At 39.6% G+C, this 16,490-nt stretch overlaps 2 protein-coding genes across 2 annotated transcripts in view; one reads left to right on the forward strand and one right to left on the reverse strand.

Annotated features, from left to right (window-relative positions):
• The first annotated feature begins 2,199 nt into the window (after positions 1-2,199).
• Positions 2,200-7,559, forward strand: SPATA22 (spermatogenesis associated 22). Its single transcript, XM_009903258.2, has 8 exons — positions 2,200-2,242; positions 2,645-2,773; positions 3,513-3,567; positions 3,700-3,795; positions 4,833-5,181; positions 5,483-5,612; positions 6,464-6,561; positions 7,290-7,559. Exons 1-8 carry the CDS (start codon positions 2,200-2,202, stop codon positions 7,479-7,481), a joined length of 1,092 nt encoding a protein of 363 aa, XP_009901560.2. The 3' UTR covers positions 7,482-7,559.
• A 936-nt stretch (positions 7,560-8,495) lies between these two features.
• The window catches only part of LHFPL7 (LHFPL tetraspan subfamily member 7), a 64,507-nt gene continuing 56,512 nt past the window's right edge, over positions 8,496-16,490 (reverse strand). Inside the window, exon 3 of the mRNA XM_009903257.2 lies at positions 8,496-11,817. Within this exon, the coding sequence (XP_009901559.2) occupies positions 11,591-11,817 (227 nt within the window). The 3' untranslated portion in view covers positions 8,496-11,590. The remainder of the gene's footprint in view (positions 11,818-16,490) is intronic.

Raw genomic sequence — 16,490 nt, forward strand, 5'->3', positions numbered from 1 at the left:
AAGGATGCAGAATGTTTTATTTGTATCTATGTTGTTGTTCATACATCAGCTTCTGCTCCGGCTTCTCCAAGTGCTGAGCATGACCCTACATGCGCTAGTTCCACGGGTAAGAAGGTAATTATTTAATTAAGTCCCAGCTGATTGAACAGCTCCTGCCGGCCCTGCTGCGTTCTCCCCAGCGCAGGACGGGCCGGGGCCGGCGGCTGCAGCGGCTCCTTCGCTGAGCGCCTCCCGCGGGCGGCTGCGGGGTGCGCGCAGCAGCAGCTTCCCGCCTTTTGCTCCCTGACTCGGGCGCGAGGCCGCTTGGGCCGTTACTTTTGGCGGGCTCCAGCTCAGCCCTGTCCTTCAGACACCAGCGAGGACTTCAGGAAGCTTTAGCCTGTGCCTGCTGCTGCTGCCGGGTGAAGCCCTGCGAAGGGTTGCTCTGGTATCACTCCCTCCTTAGCTTACTTTTTAGCTATGCTTTCACATAGAATCACAGAAAATTAGGGGTTGGAAGGGACCTTGAAAGATCATTCAGTCCACCCCCTGCCAGAGCAGGAGTAGGTCTCCAGAGAAGGAGATTCCACAACCTGTCTGGGCAGCCTGTGCCAGGGCTCTGTCACCCTTACAGTGAAAAGGTTTTCCTCATGTTCCCATGGAACCTCCTCTGCTCCAGCTTTCACCTATTGCCTCCTGTCCTATCACTGGACATCACTGAGCAGAGCCTGGCTCCATCCTCCTGCCACTCACACTTCACATCTTTATAAACATGAATAAGGTCACCCCTCTGTCTCCTCCAAGCCCCAGCTCCCTCAGCCTTTCCTCAGCAGGGAGAAGTTCCACTGCCTTCAGCATCTTTGTGCCTCTGCACTGGTCTCTTTCAAGCAGTTCCTTGATGTCCTTGAACTGAGGGGTGCAGAAGTGGACACAATATTCCAGATATGGCCTTACCAGGACAGTGCAGAGGGGGAGGAGAACCCCTCTCAACCTACTAACCACAGCCCCTCTAACACCTCAGGATGCCATTTGCCTTGGCCATAAGGCACATTGCTGGCTCATGGTCATCCTTCTGTCCACCAGGAGCCTCAGGTCCCTTTCCTCTGTGCTGCTCTCCAGCAGGTCAGCCCCCAAGCTATAGCGGTCCCTGGAGTTGTTCTTTCTCAGATGCAAGACTGCACCCTTCTCCTTGTCTATTTCGTTCAATTTCTCCCTGCCCATCTCCCCACCCTGTCCAGGTCTGTCTGAATGGCAGCACAGCCTTCCAGTGTGTGAGCCCCTCCTCCCAGTTTGGTGCCATCAGCAAACTTGCTGACAGTGCCCTCTGCTCCTTCATCCAGGTCATTGACTATTCATATTGAATAGTGAGAGGAGACTTGATTGCTGTCTACAACTACCTGAAGGGAGGTTGTAACCAGGTGGGGGTTGGTCTCTTCTCCCAGGCAACCAGCACCAGAACAAGAGGACATAGTCTCAAGCTGAGCCAGCTGGATGTTTAGGCTGGATGTTAGGAAGGAGTTCTAAATGGAAAGAGTGATTTGCCACTGGAATGTGCTGCCCAGGGCGGTGGTGGAGTCACCATCACTGGAGGTGTTTAGGAAGAGACTGGATGGGGTGCTTGATGCCATGGTTTAGTTGATTAGATAGTGTTGGGTGATAGGTTGGACTTGATGATCTCAAAGGTCTTTTCCAACCTGGTTTATTCTATTCTATTCTATTCTATTCTATTCTATTCTATTCTATTCTATTCTATTCTATTCTATTCTATTCTATTCTATTCTATTCTATTCTATTCTGTTCTATTCTATTCTATTCTATTCTATTCTATACCAACCCCTGAGAGACTCCACTAGACTATTGCTTGTATTTTAATGCATATGTACTTTTAAATCCAGAAGTGAACTCAGCATTTTTGCAGTACTTAAAAAAAGGGAAGACAATACAACTTTGACTTCAAAATTGTAAACACTTGTGGACTTAATCTGCAAAGAACATTTGCATGTTACTTGTGTACCCATGGATCTTCTACATTCAGTCCCACTGCTCACATGGTTTAGGCTTGTGTCTGAAGTGGCGCATGTCACAGAGTTAAGAGACACTGTCATAAATTCCTATCAGTTTTCAATGTGTTTGCAACATGAATTACTTTGCTTTTTCTAATCTCCATACAGCAAATCTGGAGTATCAATACATTGTTGCCTATTAAGATACAGCAAAGAAATGAAAAGGGGTCTAGCTGACACTTCAGCTCGCAGCACAGCAGGTACCATCCATTTGTGCTTTAACATTCATATCTCATTATGCTTGTATATACACACACATGAACTATTCCTACAGGATATACAGTGCTCAGCCCTAGACTCACATATCCTAAATGGACCTGTATGAGTTATCTGTTTTCTTGCAGCACAGGGCAAGATTTTGAATGGAGTCAGGGGAGTGGTCTCTAAAGGAAGGGTTTTGTTTATGGGATTATGTGCAGGATGGAAGGCTGAGAATAGAAATTGTGTGAGGCAATGGCTGATCGGTTATGTGTTTATGGAATGTCATTCCTATGGGTGCTGTAAAATTATTGTTAAGTAATTTTATGTACATATTTTAAGGGTAGGTTGTGTATTCTTTTGTTATTGGTATTGTGTTATTGACATTTAAATTTGAAATGTAGGTTGTCTGCCCGTGCCTCTGTTCAATCAGAAGAAAAGAACTAGACAGCCTCTGACTTCAAATCCACTTGAAAATGAGCCAGGTTCTGGTTCTGGGACTCGTACTTATGACTTTTCTCCCACGTCATTTGGTAAATAAGGGACTCTATTTTTTTGTTATTTTTTTAAATGCTCTAAATCCAAATAAACCTTAACTTTATGACTGTGCTTTATTAAATTAGCCATTGTCTTTCTCAAGAACTCTATGCATCCTTTATGCTTATTTCTGAGAAGTTCATTATGTACAAAATGTCCTCCAGGAAATTTCTTTCTCCTCTATACAATTGAGCTTTTTATACTTCGTGCCTAGAGGGAGTTTGACTCTTTGTGTGTTAGAGAATGAAGTAGCACCAGCATTTAAATAGAGTCTCTTGAAACTCTGACCTTTTGTTTTCAGTTGATTTCAATCAACATTCAAGTCCTGTGTAACAAGAAGAAACGTTTGTAAGATGTCTTTCTTGTAATTCAGAAGAGAGTGTCTGTTGTTCAAATTCTGCTTGGGAAGAATGATGCAGAAATCTGCTTTTAGTACTTCCTTTGTTTTACCTACAGTAAAACAAAAAAGTTTACTTACTAGCACAGAGACTTTCACTTTATTATAAGTGTAATGTATGCAACTTCACCATTATCTAAAGCAGCAACCTACTGGTTAGAGGCTGCCTTATAATTACTGATATCAATGAATCGTTGCCCTTTTTTTTTTGTGTCCTTCCTGTGTGAGACTGTTTGTGGATTGTTAAGCAGATAAAGATTAGGAGCCCTAAGCAGACCTACTACCATTCAACCTTTTCAGTTTGTATCTATATTGAGTCTTTGTCTTTTGAGATACAGACTGGGGAGCTGCAAACCCAGAAGTGGCTGAGCTACCGAAAGCAGCAAACAATGGGTATGTAAAAACAGATTATTTGTTGCTTTTTGGTATTTATTTGGGTACTAATTGTTTCACAAAGTCTCCTCCCTGTGCACATCCTACAATAAAGCTTCCATGTCACTGATACTTTAAACTTCTCTTTGAAAGCCAAACAGAACATCAGATGCCTCCTTCCCTTATGAAACCACCAAATGCATCAAAGCCTAATCTAGCAAGTGCTGGAAAAAACATGTATGCCTGGAGGTTGGTGAAGTCTTTAATCTTCCTTTTACTTCCTTAACCAAAATTATTCTCATATGAAAATTTATCTTACATTATTCTATATTCTTCTAGCATTCTAAATGACCCTTTTATTCTCAGATGATCACTGTGATCCTCAATAATTCCATTGTGCTCATGAGCCAAAACCCACCAAAATGAAGTATTTTTCTTGTGTATCTAATGAGGCCCATTAATTAGACCTTAATCAGTCTTATTATCAGGCCTAAAATTCAGTTCTCACCATAAAAAGGTTGATTGCATTTTAGTGTTCTTATATGTGATTCTTTTTTGAGATTCCCCTTGCAGTTTTGCCTACTTTCAACACAGATTTACCAACAGATTCAAACAAGCTTCAGTAACTGCACATTAGGTCGAGTGTAGATCAAAACATTTAATCAAAACTAAAGATAATTTGGAACTCTGTGGTTTTTTTAAATCAAAGGGAACCTTACAGATTCAGATACCTAGAGCTGGCAGGAAAACTTCCAGCAAAATTATAATTGTACTTTTCCTCTCTTCCCTTTCTCCTGCTTCTATCCAATGACAGAGTAAATATTTCAAACAAGTGCCTTCAAAGGCAAAGTGGAATAGAGTTGGAAGGAATTTCTGAGCTGCTCCTATAAAGACGTGTGTTGGAAATAGTAATGTCAGCACTAGAGTTTGTTGTGAAATGATTTCTTAAATGATGGTGGTAGAAGACTTTTGAAATAACACTCTTGGAAGAAACTTTGCTTACTTTATTTCAGAGTTATGGAAAAAATGTGAATCAGCTCAAGAAAGATCCTTTTTTACAGGGAGGGACAATAATTGAGCAAGCTTTTAAGGCCTGTTGAATTCAGCTGGATTTAAGCACAGGTGTGGTCGCTGCCCTGTGTATGGATCCATTTAAGTGTACACTCAAGTGCTTTGAGTCTGAATATTTAACAGATGTTTTTAAAGCTGATCCAACAATGCATAGATTGCTTTTATATTCAGAACAGATATTGTGAAGCTGAACTCTGTCTAACATTGTACCACAGGGCAGAAGAGAAGGCTCCCGGTACTAAGGCTTGGAACAGAAACAAGTACACTCCTCTAACAAACACAACAGATTCAAGATCTGACAGCGGGACTGTTCGAAAGTTTGAAAACCTTTCCAATAGTCTGAAAACTGCTCAGCAGCAAAAGGCCCCTGATAACCGTAATTTATCTCAGCACATCAAAACAACCAGCCAAACATCTACATCCCAAGGACGGTGGCCAGTGAAACCTAACACTGCTTCAGGAACTCTGCAGGATCCTAGCCTGGCATATAAGTTTAACAACAGTGTTCAGCAAAATAAAATTAATGAAAACAAATTTGATTGTGTTCCAGAAGACAAAAGTCAGGTAAACTTATAATAGGAAGGAAAACAATATGGATAAACAAAATTGAGGCAAGAGGAGGCTTTCATCAGTCCAAGCTGCCTTAGTAAACCCATCAGTTCCTGAAAATTTAGATTGAGATTTTCCTATAAGAATAACCTATAGCCCTCTGCGTGCATGTATGAATTGGCAAGCAGTTGTTTGTACAGTCTGAACAAATACTCTAATTCTAATGTACACACTGGATACTTAACATATAAATGTCTGTGTGCCTTGTACAATCATGTCTTTATCTCTAACTTGAGTTTTCCTCTTCCCCTGAAAGGAATTTGCATCCTCTCAATTAAAATTTAAGGAAAAAAAGAACTCTTTGCGGATCATCTCTGCAGTCATTGAAAGTATGAGGCACTGGAGTCAGTACACTTACAAAACTGCATTGCTCTTTGAAGTTTTAGGTAAGCATGCTAGATTGTGCTACAACTGTTAACAATGGGAAGACAAAGCCAAGAGAAAATGTTATTAACTGTAGGAGCAATAGCTGAAAAATTTAAATCCACCAAATACTGGCATGGGCACTACCTAATTTTCTTGCTGGGAGATCCATTCAGCTATCAAAGTGACTAAAATAGGTATAAAATTAATACTACACCATCCTCCAATGTTTAAGCTCTTTCTGTCCTGTTTCTTTTCTTTCCTTGTTCCAATACATTTTCCTCTTTAATAGGAACCTTCTGTAGTGAGGTTTGGTTTTTACAGTAAATTTTAACACAATTAATCTGGGAATAAATTGAAGTAGTTCTAAACAGAGGTGACTTGTAGGGAGCTTCATTTTGCTTTTTAATTAATGTTATCTGAGAAATGAACCTGACAATAGACTGAAATGACTAAACTTTAAATCAAGGTGAATAAGAAACCACAGTGTAATGATATCTCAGAAAACTTAATTTGACAAGGTTGCAAATATTTAAAGTTGATTTGCATATGAAGGTTAATAGAACTTCAAGAGGATTGTGCTGTGCTCTGATGCACAAGGGAATAACCTGTTTGTGGTGAAGGTTCTGAGAACCACATTTGGTCACTCAGTTTAGAGACATCATACACAATTGTACTGTTCAAGGACTACGTAAAGTCCATAATTTCTATTGGAACTTCCAATGCTGTCAGCACAAGATCTCACAGAAAGCTGATGTTGACTTGATCTATCTCAGTGTTTTTGCATAGTGAGTGTTGTCCTGGTATCTTTGTATGTCACACTTGGTACTGCCCTGCCCTTGACTTCATGGTTCATTTCTGCCAAATGCTACAGGCACGCTTGATTCTGCAGTCACACCTGGAGCGTACAGGGCGAAGAACTTTCTTTTGAGAGATGGGAAGGAGAGTCTGCCTTGTGTCTTTTATGAAATTGTAGGTATTCTGCATCCATGCATAACACAGACACCACTGATGATGATCCCTTTTGTGAAGCTAATGCTATGTTCTGATAAACAGAAAATCATAGCATCATCATAGAATCAAAGAATGTTTTGGGTTGGAAGGGACCTTAAAGTTCATCTAGTTCCAATCCACTGCCATGGTCAGGGGCACCTCCTGCTAGGCCAGGCTGCTCATGGTCCCATCCAACCTGGCTTTGAACATTTCCAGGTCTGGAGACTCCACAACAAGGCCAACACCCTTCCAGTCCCTCACAACCCTCATAGTGAGGAATTTCTAACTGATGTCTAATCTAAACCAAGCTTCTTCTGTTTTTGAAGCCATTACCCCTTGTCCTGTCAATCCATGCCTTTGTAGATAGTCCCTCTCCAACTGTTCTGGTAGTCCCCTTGAAATACTGGAAGGTTGTTAAAAATCTCTGTGTAAAAGGAAGGCTGGATATTGATTATTCCCAAACTGACATACAGCAACAATCCATTCACTATTGGGTATCATCAGCCTTCTCTTTCAGCAAAAAAAAGGGTGGAACATCCAGTTCAGCTTCTGAGTAGTTGGTATTAGAAAAAAATCTGATGTGAATTCCTTCTGTGTTTGATGTAGTCTTCAGAAATCCATGCACATTTAACAACTGAGCCTTCTAAAAGCTTTTATATTAGAAAGGTGATAATTTTGTTTCTTTGTTTGTTGTGTTTTTGATAAAGGACAGGGAGCTTCCAAGGCTAATTAGAGGTCGAGTGCACAGGTGCATGGGAAACTATGATGCGAGAAAGAACATTTTCAAGTGCGTCTCTGTAAGACCAGCAACTATTCAAGAACAAAACACTTTCCAAGACTTTGTTAAAATTGCAGATGTGGAGATGACAGCATATGTCAAAACACTGAATGAAATGTAAGTCAGAATGGTTGCCCCAAACTGATTTTCACTCCTTGTTAGCCATAGAGGCTGCACAGCCTAAAGTGCTTGCCAAAACTAATACTGAAAATCCGATTAAATAATTGACAATATCACTCTGAAGTGTTCTCCCACAAATGGCAGTGCCAGTGTTTGGTTTCCATGATGACTTTTCATAGCTTGTCTTTCCTACTTACTTTTGTTACATTAGCTTTTACTGGGGAAATTCTGAATTAAAATGTTGATGTTTTGCTGTTCGAACAAGTCTCTTAGGAAAAGATCATCAGTAGTGGTTCAGTTTGCCATTGCTTTTCATCCTCCTCACTGTATAGAAATTCCTTCAGTATCTATTTCAAAATGTTCACTGTAATGGGTTTTTTTTTGAGGAGAGTTTGGTCAAAATTTAGTAGTGAGCAAATCTCAACAAAACTTTTGGCTCTGCATATTACATCAAAACTGCTCTTTAGTGGGAAGCAAAAAGGTTGTCTTTGTTCCCCTTCAGTTCCAACTAACAGGTTCCCTTTCCTTTGTGAGTTGCAAGAACAGCTGTAAAATCTTTGCTAGAAATGAACGTGATAGATATCACAGAAAGACTTCACAGGATGCAGCTGTATCTATTAGGTTTTCATTTGGTTCCTGTTGATATATTGTCTTTTTCATGGGTTTTAAAAATATAAATAAGCAGCATAACACCTGTACAAAACAGCAATAGCCCTGCAGTTGTAGGAAGATTGCTCAAGGACAGTGAGGAACTTGGGGAGAAACAATTATTTGAACACAGAACTTCCTTGCCCTGGCCACAGAAGCACCTTTCATGATGGATGGACCATGTAGATGTTTATGTAACTTTGCCTTCTAACATTAACAGTCATGGGTTATTCCTGCTGTTTCTATTTCCTTTTCCCCTTAGCTAGTTCCTCTGCTTCAAAAGCTTCATACCAGGTCTGTTGGGAATTGTAAAACAAAAGAGCTGTCAAGAAAAAAAAAGTGAGCAGTGTCCATTTGGGGTTTGGTTTGGGTTTTTTTGTTTAAATTTTATTATACAGTGTTGGCAATTGGAAATTTCACATTTAAAATAATTGAAATATTGTATCCAACAAGTCCAATACAGAAAACAGGTAATATTCTAAAAAGGAGCCAGCTAGTCAACGCAGAAACACATTAATGGAAAATACAGCTTTTAGTTACACTTAAAAAATTATATATTTAGAATAAAACTTGAACCTGGTCCAGTAAATTGTTTGACTCGTAACAGGAAAACGCTTTTAAACAGTTCAACGCGCAGACAGTCTTTGTTTAGAAAAGTGATCTGTCAGTGTTAGCACATGTATTGGCAGCAACACCCCTTCCTGTGCCAGCTGGGCAGCTAGAGCAGAGGAGGTATATGCTTTACTAACTGGTGTGCAAACTCCTTGCACTGTCAGCCCTGCCTCCTGTGCTAGGCTGGCTCTCAGCACGGATGTTTCAAAGAGAATTTCATTTGTCCAGTTGTAAAGGCCATATACCTATATTTGATTCCCTTTATGTACTAGAAAACATTAAAGAAAGTTCCAAATGGGAGCATTAGCTTTAGCTTGTAAAAGGTGCAGAATATTACAGGACTTAGAGCTTGGCAATGCTTATAACAGAAGGAATTGGGGTGTAAGAAGTAAAGGATTTGGTGGTGTAAATGGTAAGTCTCCACTGTAACAGTAAGTTAAACCTACAGAGAAAGGTTGAACAGTGGGACCAGACCTGGCAGCATCTTGTGTGTGTAATCAGCATCACAACAATGTTGTAATCCAGTTGATTGATTGATGGTTCCAGTTCTGCACAGGTGTGAGTTACATTAATAAGGAACAACAGGAACAGGTCATTTGTGTCTATTAGGAATGTTATGGCTGTTAATAAAGATCTAAAATAATTGTACTTTCAGGAAGTGTTTAGATCTTTGCAAAAAAGCTTTCTACTTGACACTAACAAATCACTTTTTCTAGTGAAACATTAAGTGAACAGTCGTAAACATTACACAAAACAGAAACCCTACGTAATACAGTTTATACACACCACTCAACATTTTTCAGTTGTTGCTTGCTTGGTTTTTTATTTTTTGTTTTGTTTTTAACCATATTGATCCTGTCTTGTATAATGGTTCTAGTGTAAAGGCACAGGTTGGTTAGGAAAGAAAAGCCTGCATCTCTGTCTTTCTACTTCGTGGTGATGATTTTCTTTTTACATGTTGTTTGTTATTCCTCACTTTTCTGACTCTTACATGAAACTTATCCATTTCAGCCATTCATTACAAAAAGCGCCAGACGTTACTGAAAAGTACATTACTACACAGAAGTGACTGAAATTCATTCTTCTTGCTTTAGAGGCATTCCTTTGACCTACTTCATTAAATACCTGGAAGATTTAACTCCTCGTTCACTGTGGGCCAAAACGCACAGCAGGTGCTGTCTCTCTTGCTCAGGGAACTTAATTCTAGACTGAAATCTGTTTGTTCAAAGGTCAGTAATGGAACTTGCTACGTTGATGTGCAGGATTTGTTTTTAGAGTGGGTGAAAATCTACCACCAGACACTCCTTTTTGAAACCAATGCAAGGTTCCGTTGATGTTTAGAAGGGTGAGGAATGTAAACAAGACTGCAGAAGTCTCTGACATTTGTTAAAGTAACACAGTGATTGTTCTGTTTGCATTTCTTACACATCCTCAACATGGCTCTGTCTGTCCCTTCGTGTACACTTTCCAGTAAAAAAAAAATAAAAATTAAAAAATCAGGAATCAGTTGGACTCAGCTAAGTGAAGAATAATAATAAATTTGATCACTTGGTTTGTGCCAAAATACAAACCTAAGAAGTACAGCTCTGAATTAAATATAATCTCTGTGATTATTTACTTTCAAATAAATAATAGAAAATAAAAAATGAGAGTAGAATTAGAATTTGATTTTTATTTAAAATGATAAACGTAATGGTAGGGTGAGATTAGAACCCAATGTTTCTTTTGCTTAAGGCAATCAAGTGCACTTACTTCAGTGCTTGATAGTAATGAATTCAGTGCTGCTGTGGAAATCAGACTTCACAAATTTCACATACAAACCCATGAAATATGGCCATTGGCTACTTCTGACAGGGCATCTGATTCTTATTACCTGTTTTCAGTAGCACTTCACCTTTTTTTGACAATAATGGCCTCTTAACAGTAATGGAAATATTAGAATCTAGTTTATTCTGGCTTGTGTTATCACTACATACAGGGCCATTGGGCACATACATTTTGTAAACAGAGATTTTTCTTTGCAGCTTTAAAAAAACAAACAACCCACCCCAAAATCTACAATTAAAAATTTCAAATAATTATGTAAAAATCCACCTAGGATTAAAATGTATGAAATGCTAAAAGAAACACTTTAACATTTTTTATTCTGTTGTTAAAGTATTTAATCATCATGAAGCCTTTGAAAAGAGTTAGGTCTCTGTCTCTGAAAACCAGTAATCTAAATTCCATGCAAGTCTTCATGAAGATGACTCTCAGCCTTGAAGATCAGATCACTGTTAAAAAGTGTGCCAAAGCTTACAATATGCAGGTACAGCTGATACATGAAGATCAAAATGAAACCTTTTTTTTCTTCTCTACACTTTTGTTTTAGCTATCAAGCTTAATTTCAGGCCGTGGCTACTAGTAGGTGCTTTTCTCACTAATCAAAATAATTGTAACAAAATATCATTATTGATTTTAAAATTATTGGGTTCGTAAAAAGATTGACATCTAATAATATACAAAAAGAGAATTGAAGCTTTTAAAAGACTTACAATTTTGAGACACAAAAGAAACTGGGAGGTAGACAGATGTTTTGAGGATAAACAGAATGTTTTTCTCTAAGGCATTATGCCACTATATGTTTCGAGCAGTGTAAAGGCTGCTGATTGATCTTATTTCAATTCCAGAGTGCTTGCTGCTCATGCTCACGGAAGACTATCAATGCACTTTTGGTCTTTGTGAATCTGACCTTCTCTTCCCCATCTCCTTTTTGCTCTCTTTAGCAATACAGCTAAATGGAAGTGCTATAATAATTTCTGCCCATTGCCTGTAGACAGGAATGTTCTCTTCTTAAACAGTAATAAAATACTATAAAATAGTAGGTATTGGAGTTGGAGATATGTGCTCTTTTGGTGCATATTTTGCAAAGAATGGTAAAAAGACAGACAACATGACCCCAACAATTGCCAGCATATACCCCCAGCCAATCTGGCAGTCTCCTGCATAGTAGATGTCTGAATTCTCACAGAATCTCTTCACAGTAGCAGAGTTGAAACCAAAAGGGTAAACCAAAAGCCCAGAAGCCATTATGAACACTAGAGAGGAGAAAAGAAAAACACAACACAATTATTATCAAATAGTTCACTCCTTTGAAAAAAAAAAAAGTCCTTTAAATCAAAGCAAATATGTGCTAGATTAAAATCAATGAGAAAAGTCATAGCTTAAAATTTGTGATTGTCATATTAGCTTCCTGTGCATAATTACCTCTTATGGACAGCAGTGTCATTACAGGGTAGCAAGTTGTCATTGGGATTTTGTTCATGAGAACTCTTGCCCATTACATCACTTCAGAAACGTTGCAATCCAAATTACGTAGCCATTTAAAAAGTAAGATGATTCTGAGACAATGGAGTCCAGAGGAGGAGAATTCCTAAGTTTGCAGGTTCCAAACCAGCTTGATTTTCTTCTCAAGAGCATTTTTGTACTTGAGACAAGCAATTACTTTGTTCTGCCAAACAAAAACTTTCAATGAAAGAGTTTAAATGTAGTTTTTCAGACTCTGCTGATTAGGTATTGATAATGGAAGCACTTCCTCATCATTACAAACCCAAATCACTTTAAAGTCCTGCATTTGACCCAAAGATGATGAGATGAAAACAAACACAATCTGTTTTCTTTTTATTTAGCTTCTAGCATCGGAGTCTTTCAGTGTACTTTTTGAATTCTCTGCAAAGTTTAGGAGAGTTTTTCACTTAAGGTTGAGACCTAATTCATTAAGACCCAAATCACAGAATCACAGAACCCTTTGGAAAGGTCACTGAAGTTTCCTTATTACCTAGTACCAACAGCTTGGGCTCTGAAAACACACAGAAATACAACAGGACACAGTCTAGACATCTAAAGGTTCAGTATGCAAAGACACAGAGTTCAAGTAGAAATCTCTCCCAGTGAGTTGTCTTTTCCTCCCTCTAGCCAGCCAGAGGAGCAGATTAATCCTGTGCATAATGAAAAAATATGCCTAAAACACCAGCAAAGCTTAAGCCACCTCTTGATGTTGGAAAGCCAGACTTGCCTCCTCCAGTTACAAGGTCTGTATTGTCTGTTAGCTTTTAATAGAACTGCACAGATTTTACAGCCTTTAATGAACACATGTTACATTTAAATATCACAGCTTATGTAATTAATTTAATGAACAGCAGAACCTCTTTTCTAGCTTTGAAAGTAGGACTGCCCAAGGTTTCAATCATGCCTATGATAAAAAGGCATTAGAATACTCCAGAAACAGTTCTCAGCCTGCTCCTGCCCACCTTGAAACTCAAAAGGAGCTGAGCTAGGCTGATGGGAAAAGGGGCTGATGCTATCCCAGCTGTTGTGTGCACCTCTTGTCTGAGAGAATGCCGAGAAACTGTTTCTTCTTTTCCAGGCTGGCTGCTAATGAAAACCCACTGCATTTAAAACCCAGAGTGTATTTTAAAAGGCTTTATGTACCCAAAAGATACCACGAAGCAGCCCCTTTTCCTACCTTCCCACTCTTCCAGGACAGTGTTTTGTTGAAATTCATGGTGGGTTGTTGGTGATTCATGAAGAGCAGGCAATCAGAATTAACTGTTATGTTTGAGCTGATAGATAATTCATAGCCAGCAAACATCTAATGAAACATTAAGATTCTAAAACAAACACTACACATTGTTCTCTGTATTTGTAATTGCTTTTCAGGTAGGGCATGTGCTTATTACTGCAATTATAATATTGGAGAGGCTCAATCTTAAAAAAATATGTGAAAAAGGACAGTCATTAATGTTTTTTAATTAAAGACAAAACTTTAATAAGCTTGAGGGCTAGATGAAGTAAAAAAGTTTAACACAGCCTGTCAAGCCCCTGAATAATTTGCATTAAACCTTTTCTTGTAGTCTAAATGGAACTGCTGAGTTAAGTTAATCCCTTGTAAAAAACTCTAAGACCAAGAAAATGGAAATTAAAAGGAGAGAAACTAGGACAGAAGCAAACTTGCCAATCTGTTTCCCTCTAGGGTACCAATGTCTGTACAGAGAAACTGCCTACCAGTAAGAGGAGCCCTCTGAGAGCAAGGTGCTTTCACCTGCCCTCACTCCCACAGACAGCCTCTCTTCCTTTAACCCTTTATGAAGAAGTTTTCAGTAGTTCCCAAGGGAAGTATATTGTGGCCTTCCCTTCTTCACAGGCTCAAGGTGTGTGAAGGTGATTCTGCAGCAGCTGGTTATGGGAAATATCCTCCCCAGTGCAAGCAACATCCTGATGCTCAACCCACTGCACCTGCTCTAGGGGCCCAGGGAAGGAGGGAGCTCACAAAACTCAGCACTGGGTTCTTACCAGCTGTGCTTGTGCATTTGGGCTCCAGCTTTAAACAAATGTACAGAAGCTGATGCTAAATATAAAGAAGTAAATTGTATGATGCAGATCTCCCTTAGTTTCACCCATATGACACCACTAAGAACAGTACATAAGGAAAATACAAGGTCATTGAGCTCTCACAGAAGAAGAGCTAAGGGCCAACAGACTTTCTTTGGCCAGTAGCACAGCCTGAGAGTGGTATGACCCTTATGTGGCCAGGAAAATACCCCAAGCACCACCTCTGCAGACTGAAACATAGGAAGCAGCCTTGGAGAAGAGCATTTTAAAAGGATACTTTTCCTATTGCTCTGGTAAACTTTGGGAGTGTTAAAATCGCTCAGCTGAGCAGCAATCTAAACCATGTCAATCCATAGACCCGTGTAGGCTGTAGCTTTCGTGGGCTAGCACAGCTGGGAAGCAGAAAAACGTGCTGCCTGAGGGACTTGGTGGGGGAGGTGGATGCGCAGCACAAACCCTACCAAACCCCAGGCTGCTCAGTTCTGTGAAGAATCTTGAAACAGCCCTGTGGTGCAAAACCTGCTGTAAGATGTTGGGCCCATTTGCAAAGGAAAGTGAGCCAGTTTTAGGAGAAGCAGCAACTGCTCTAAGCAAGAAGCAGGTCTAAAATTAACATTTCAGTTCGTTCATCTTTTCAAAGGCAAAACAGTCCATGTGTCACATCTCATTCAGCAAAAGAACACCATGCAGAACTGGAAGCAATCTTTTTGTCACAGAATCCTTTGAAACTGTGCTAGTTGTTAAAACTCGCTGGGTTTCTGACACTATTTCTACCCCTTTCTCTGCTTCACATATCTGTCCATGTATCTGGTTTGGCTGGGTTACACAGGATTATTTTGAAGGCTGTGCTTTACAGTGCCAGTGTTTTGATTACCACTCGGTGCTGGTGTTGTGTGGTGTGCTTTAATGGAAGAAGCTTCTTTATTTGAAGGCTAGAAATAATCTGTCACAGTAGAATGTAATGTGTTCACGTATCAAACGGGCTAAAAAGTTCCCCATGGTTCCATATCCTCAGGCATGTCACAGAATGACCTCATTATTCTCATTTAGGTGCCCTCTCTCTTACAAAGACTCAAAATATTGAATAGCCCGTTATTATCAGCAGAAGCCAAGCTTTCAGACATGGTGCTAATGACTGCTTAATAGTGCTGCCTGTCAGCAATGCAGTTAGCTGAGAGAGCACACAAAGAAACAGTGGGGCTCCATTTAGGCTCCTCACAGAACACTTCTGCCGCTGCACGGCTTTCCAACAACAAACATCACTTTAAAAGGTGTCAGCATACAGTAGTGAGTGCAGCTCACCATTATGTGTGGTGTAATCCTGCTGTCATACAAGATGATGAGAAGCTAGACAATGTGTTTGAGAAGCTAGACAATGCATTTGGGGCTGTTCTATATAGCGTCAGGCATATGGAGTGTAGGGGGGACTTGCTGGTACCATGGCTAGTTGGAGCTCTTTGTTTAACATGGCTTGGCTGATCATTTCACTCGTCTCACCTTTTGGTCTTGTTAAAAACATGCATTTGTTTGGTTTGTTATCTGACACAGGGTGTTTGTTATTGCTAGGTCCTCACCACCTGAAGTCTCACCAGTAAGTCACAGCCACTCCTGACTGCAAGACAGTTTAAAGGCAAGCCCATGTCCATTGGTTCAACTGTAAGTCACTTTTGATTTCTGCTTTCTCATCTCCTGCCCTCCCAAACAGTTACAGTCTCATCCTCCCACATCCTCTTTCTTCACTGGTTTCCTACAGCCAGACGGTAAAAACCCTCTGAAGTGTTTGCCAGCCAAGGCAGGAGCTCTGTGCTGAGCTCCTGCTCCCTGTGCAGGCTTAAAACATATGGTTTAAATTATTATTATTATTATTATTATTATTATTATTATTATTATTATTATTATTATTATTATTATTATTATTATTATTATTATTCCTGAATCTGCAAATTCCTAAACAAAATAACTTTAAGTAATAGAAATAAGATGTCATTCATAACAGGAATAAGATGTTGTTGTGAAGAAGGACACTTCTTTTTAGGGACAACAGGGCATTTTGTAGAAAAAGATGTGAATTACCACCACCAGTTCACAACTTTTTCTACAAAATGGAATCGATGCCACTTCTATTCAGGGAAAATGGCACTTTCTGCTGTTTCTAAATCTGCTAAACTAAAACTCTTTGTCATTGCAATGGTTCGTTCATTTCGTTATGCTCCTGAAGCGCTGTTGAATTCTTTAAACCCATCACACACCATTCTCGGGTTTATTTCCAACCGGACACACCAAAGCCATGCAGTTCTCCTGAACGCGTGCAGAGGGCGCCAGTGCACAACTCTCTTCAGCACTATCCACCAAAAATGGCTATTTCCATTTCCACTGCTCT

Source organism: Dryobates pubescens, chromosome 13, assembly GCF_014839835.1.
Source record: "Dryobates pubescens isolate bDryPub1 chromosome 13, bDryPub1.pri, whole genome shotgun sequence".
Taxonomy (NCBI): domain Eukaryota; kingdom Metazoa; phylum Chordata; class Aves; order Piciformes; family Picidae; genus Dryobates; species Dryobates pubescens.

Coding starts and splice junctions, on each gene's coding strand:
- SPATA22 (XM_009903258.2), top strand. CDS start 2,200: ATGAAAAGGGGTCTAGCTGACACTTCAGCTCGCAGCACAGCAG. Junction 3,796..4,832: donor AAAAACATGTATGCCTGGAG/GTTGGTGAAGTC, acceptor ATTGTACCACAG/GGCAGAAGAGAAGGCTCCCG. Junction 6,562..7,289: donor CTTGTGTCTTTTATGAAATT/GTAGGTATTCTG, acceptor TTTTTGATAAAG/GACAGGGAGCTTCCAAGGCT.